This window comes from Athene cunicularia, assembly GCF_003259725.1.
Source record: "Athene cunicularia isolate RWA chromosome 5 unlocalized genomic scaffold, athCun1 chr5_part3, whole genome shotgun sequence".
NCBI lineage: Eukaryota > Metazoa > Chordata > Aves > Strigiformes > Strigidae > Athene > Athene cunicularia.
In genome coordinates, this window is record NW_020799103.1 from 8,356,248 (window position 1) to 8,361,420 (window position 5,173).

General features: G+C 40.0%; 1 protein-coding gene across 1 annotated transcript in view; it reads right to left on the minus strand.

The window, feature by feature from the left end:
- Nucleotides 1-4,817, minus strand: part of FGF19 (fibroblast growth factor 19) — a 36,737-nt gene extending 31,920 nt beyond the window's left edge. Inside the window, exon 1 of the mRNA XM_026850698.1 lies at nucleotides 4,476-4,817. Within this exon, the coding sequence (XP_026706499.1) occupies nucleotides 4,476-4,817 (342 nt within the window). The remainder of the gene's footprint in view (nucleotides 1-4,475) is intronic.
- Between the last annotated feature and the right edge of the window lie 356 nt (nucleotides 4,818-5,173).

The following is a 5,173-nucleotide window of genomic DNA, read 5'->3' on the forward strand; positions in this document are numbered from 1 at the left end:
AAAGAAAAGAAAAGAAAAGAAAAGAAAAGAAAAGAAAAGAAAAGAAAAGAAAAGAAAAGAAAAGAAAAGAAAAGAAAAGAAAAGAAAAGAAAAGAAAAGAAAAGAAAAGAAAAGAAAAGAAAAGAAAAGAAAAGAAAAGAAAAGAAAAGAAAAGAAAAGAAAAGAAAAGAAAAGAAAAGAAAAGAAAAGAAAAGAAAAGAAAAGAAAAGAAAAGAAAAGAAAAGAAAAGAAAAGAAAAGAAAAGAAAAGAAAAGAAAAGAAAAGAAAAGAAAAGAAAAGAAAAGAAAAGAAAAGAAAAGAAAAGAAAAGAAAAGAAAAGAAAAGAAAAGAAAAGAAAAGAAAAGAAAAGAAAAGAAAAGAAAAGAAAAGAAAAGAAAAGAAAAGAAAAGAAAAGAAAAGAAAAGAAAAGAAAAGAAAAGAAAAGAAAAGAAAAGAAAAGAAAAGAAAAGAAAAGAAAAGAAAAGAAAAGAAAAGAAAAGAAAAGAAAAGAAAAGAAAAGAAAAGAAAAGAAAAGAAAAGAAAAGAAAAGAAAAGAAAAGAAAAGAAAAGAAAAGAAAAGAAAAGAAAAGAAAAGAAAAGAAAAGAAAAGAAAAGAAAAGAAAAGAAAAGAAAAGAAAAGAAAAGAAAAGAAAAGAAAAGAAAAGAAAAGAAAAGAAAAGAAAAGAAAAGAAAAGAAAAGAAAAGAAAAGAAAAGAAAAGAAAAGAAAAGAAAAGAAAAGAAAAGAAAAGAAAAGAAAAGAAAAGAAAAGAAAAGAAAAGAAAAGAAAAGAAAAGAAAAGAAAAGAAAAGAAAAGAAAAGAAAAGAAAAGAAAAGAAAAGAAAAGAAAAGAAAAGAAAAGAAAAGAAAAGAAAAGAAAAGAAAAGAAAAGAAAAGAAAAGAAAAGAAAAGAAAAGAAAAGAAAAGAAAAGAAAAGAAAAGAAAAGAAAAGAAAAGAAAAGAAAAGAAAAGAAAAGAAAAGAAAAGAAAAGAAAAGAAAAGAAAAGAAAAGAAAAGAAAAGAAAAGAAAAGAAAAGAAAAGAAAAGAAAAGAAAAGAAAAGAAAAGAAAAGAAAAGAAAAGGACAAATGGATCCTGTTAGTGATTCCCCCATAATCAAAACTGTCTTTTCCTTCATCACATTAGAGACATGAGTTACACTTGCAAAATATATAAAGAAAAATATAGAGTTACTTGATGACGATATAGTACTGCAGCCTGACAGCTGTCTGCAAATATTTTCACCATGATTATCCTTACTAAAAGTAAACCACTGGGTAAAGATAGCTCAAACGTGACAAGGCTCAAATAGGATGCAACCAACTCTATCCTGAATACTTTTGGCTACATATGGAAAAAAAGAGAGATTTGGGATTACGATTGTTCCCCCAGGCCCTCCTCCAGAACTGTAAGACCAAGCAGAAAAGAGTGTACCTTCCTTCCATGCAGATCTTGTTAGGAAACTGGCTTTGAGAGTTAGTGAGGTAGAAATTAATTGGCTTTGTCAGGGAATGAGACAGAAAAAAGCAGCATATTTCACCTTCCAAATACTGCACCAAAAATAATAAATAGTACAAAACAATCCCAATTCCTTGTGATCAATCTAAATTCTCTCTGTGGAGATTGGGTTTTCTACAAACCAGCAAATGCTTTTGCCTTTTAAAAACTTACGAGTATTATAGAGATTCACAAACTTTGAAAAATGGATGTAGTCTCCAAATGTGAAAGGGAAATTGATTTGAATAAAATATAATTGGTTCACGGTAGCATTTCACAGTGCGCTCATTGGGGGAGGGACAGACACTTTTTTTTTTTAGCCTAATGCCAAGCAATTGTATCAAATATAAACTTCCATTAAGGGCCAAAAAAGATCGTATGCTCCTGTTTATCTAAATAGAAAAAAAAAAAACCAAAAAACAACCAATCCTGCTGAGTTTATATAGGTGTTTAAGCCTCTCTAGTGCCTGGCAGCTCTAAGAAGACGGACTGCAGCAAAGTTCAAAGTTCAGCACTGGCAGATCTAAAAACAGATTTGTGGGGTAGCTCTTCAGCACCGCGCTTTCTGCACCGAGGTAAACCGATACTGTTCCAATTAAATAGCAGCGCCGCACAAAGGAGGTCAAGCATTGTGTGTGGCTCCGCGCTGGCATCCCACCCAGGCACCTCCGCCACCGCTCCTTCTCGGAGGCCAAGAGCTTCTTTGGGAGTCACAGGGGGTTTGGAAAACACGCAGAGGAGAAAAAAGCCACCATAACAAACAAACAAACAAATATGTGTACAACTATAGACACCACACAACACACAAACAGTGCAAAACATTGTAATAGAGGAATTGAATTTCACTTGGTTTAGGACATGGAGTAGCAGCACACCTGTGATAACTTAGAAACGAATTAAATAAACCACAGAGCAGAAATCTTCTACTGTTGCACCATGAAATGAAATACCTTGGGTTGGAGGTTTGTTTTGTTTTCAGAAATTAAAAAAAAAAAAATCGGAACTATAAATAAATTTTGTGGCAATATATACAGATTTAAATAATTAACTTAAATATCTTACACCTACTCTTGCATAAAACTCTCCAGTAAAAGTGCACCATGTTTCTTTTCCCCAAACATGTTCTGCGTCTTCCCCTGTGCTGAGGTAGGTCTGAAGGGTGATGTCTCAGATTCTAGGAAGAAAATGTGTCACTGTCATTGTGGGAGATACTTTATTGCCTTTCTTTGTTCTTCCATTTTTGCTCAGGGCTATGTACATCCCGGGATAAATCCTGGATTCATAAGCATTGTAGTTGTTTGGCAGGAGAATCTCTTTGAATTTGCACTCGTCATTGAAATGGGTCTGAAATGAAAAGGAAAGAATGAGAGGGAAGGAATTTTAAACATCAGGTGTGGAAATATTCTTGCTACCAGGTGTAGAAGGTGTGCTGTGGGGAAATGTGCAGCTGACTCCCTCCCACCTAGTAATCTTTTGAAGTGGTCGCCCAAACATAGCTTCAAACAGGACTCAGGAGTCAGAGGATCATTAAGGATGCTGTGTCCAGGCCGGGCATGTACCCCCAAAGGTGGGAAGGACACCATTTTAAGAGAGCTGCAGTGGGGAAAGGCCCAAGCCCAATTCTGTTGCCCTGCTCATCCAATTGCTCAGTGGTTGTCCTACCAGCAATACATTGCCTGAGATGCTTGAGAAAAATCTGAGTGCTAGTGATTTCTCATGTTGCTTAAGAAGAGGCATTTTAAAGACACTCAGCATAGACAGTATTTTCTGCTTCTTTAGTTTTAAAATTGAAGGGAGGATTTGGATAACTTACGTTAACGGATCAGGAAAGCAGAGCTGACAAAAGGCAAAGAGGTTTCATTTGCAAGTAAGTACAAAGAGGGACAGGTGTTACAAGTGTGTTATCTGCAGAGTAACAAATGAACTCGTCCCTTACTATCGGGCAAAAGCCTAGGGGTTTGTAAGAGAGCTCTCAGCCTGCCAAGCTGGGAATTACCTTATCCAGGACACCAAAGCAGCACTCTTCCTAAGAAATTATGCAAATTTGCAATTTGGTGACTGATTCTGCCTGGCTTCTGTATAAGTCAAAATCCTCTGTAACAGAACTGATGCCCCAGCCCTGCATGCTTCATGTCTTCCTGTGGAAATGCCCTAGCTAACTTTGGAATAGTTTGGCTCTTCCTCAGCTCAGCCAAGTTTCTTCAAAGCATACTTGAAAACATGGAATAGAAAAGGCACGGGTAAGGAAGGAGATCCAGGAATGTGGGTTTGAAATGATGCTGATCACAGTAACATACACAGAGGTGAACTCAAAAGCAGGAGGACAGCTCAACGTGGACAAAGACATGCACTGTTATTGTCCACCTCAAGTACATTTTATAAGATGCCTCTATCTTTTTCAAAGATTCAATGTAAAAAAAATATCCTAATAGATCTGCCACCTTACAAATAGAAGTTCAAACCCTGAGGATGCTTGAACTGTCATGGGAACAGACTCTCCCATCAAGAGCATTAACAAAGAGTGATCAATAGGTATGTGACAGGCACTGATTCATCACATCATAAAGGGTCATTTGCGGGGCCATGGCTGATCACAAGTTCAAGTGCCCTTTGAGAGATGGAGTGAGTGATTGCCATACCCGCTTAAGGCTGTTTATACTGAAATACAAGAAAGATACGGACTGAGGCTAGCTTGAGCTCTGGCCACACAAATGACTACTCTGTTGGTCTCTGTGGTAGGCAAGATGGGTAGCCATGGTTGGGCGACTGTAGTTTTTATGGGGTAAGCAAGGAAGTGTAATGCAAAAGGATGGGTTTTACTTCAAAAGCTCAGTGAGCGGCATCTGTGGGCAGCACTTTTTCTGTTGGCAGGACAGCAAGGGCTGCTTGGGGTTGCCTGACCCAGGAGGGGCAAGGATGGGGCTTGGGCAGCTTCTAGCACCACGTACACCTCTTGCCCCAGCTGACTACCCTCCCCAGGCACACAATTGGTGGCTACTTACAGATCCATAGAGTTTGCCTTTGCTATTCATGGCCACGAAGAGTCCACTTCTAACACCGAATATGCTCACCACTCCTCTTTCCACCGGGGAGATTTCCAGCAGACCTGGAGGGGAGACGCAGGAATCAGGGGGACAAAGGGCTGTGCCCTGAAGGAGTGTGTGGTGTCTGCGGCGCTGACCCAAAGGCTCCCAGCCCCAGTTGGGGTGTGGATTGCCCCAGCACTGCTGTGGGTGGCCACAGACCCCCAGCTTCCCCCGCCACACACACGTGCTGCCCCATGCCCCACGCTGGGACCTCTCTTCTTTTAGCCAAGTATCTATTTTTACTTGGCCCCCAGGCATCCTCCTGTGTAGACGAGGTTAAAATAAGCCAAGTGCGCTTGGGGCGAATGAAACATTTGTCATCAGGCAGCTTAGATCCCCCCCCTCCCGGATCTCTTATTGTTTCAGTTGGATATCAGAGCCCTGGGGCCACGGGGTTAAATCCCCAGCAGATGCTTCTGAAATTTGGGGGAGAGCTGGGCAGCCCCACGGCACTGCGGGCCCCTCCAGATGTTGAGACAACCCCCGTGACACCTGATGCTGCCGGCGACAAAGGGAACAGGACGGAGATGAGCAGCGCAGGACGGAGCTCCGCCGCCGTCCCGTTACCTCTGGGGGAACTGCGGTGCCGAGGAAGATGGGGCGGGGGGGGGGGG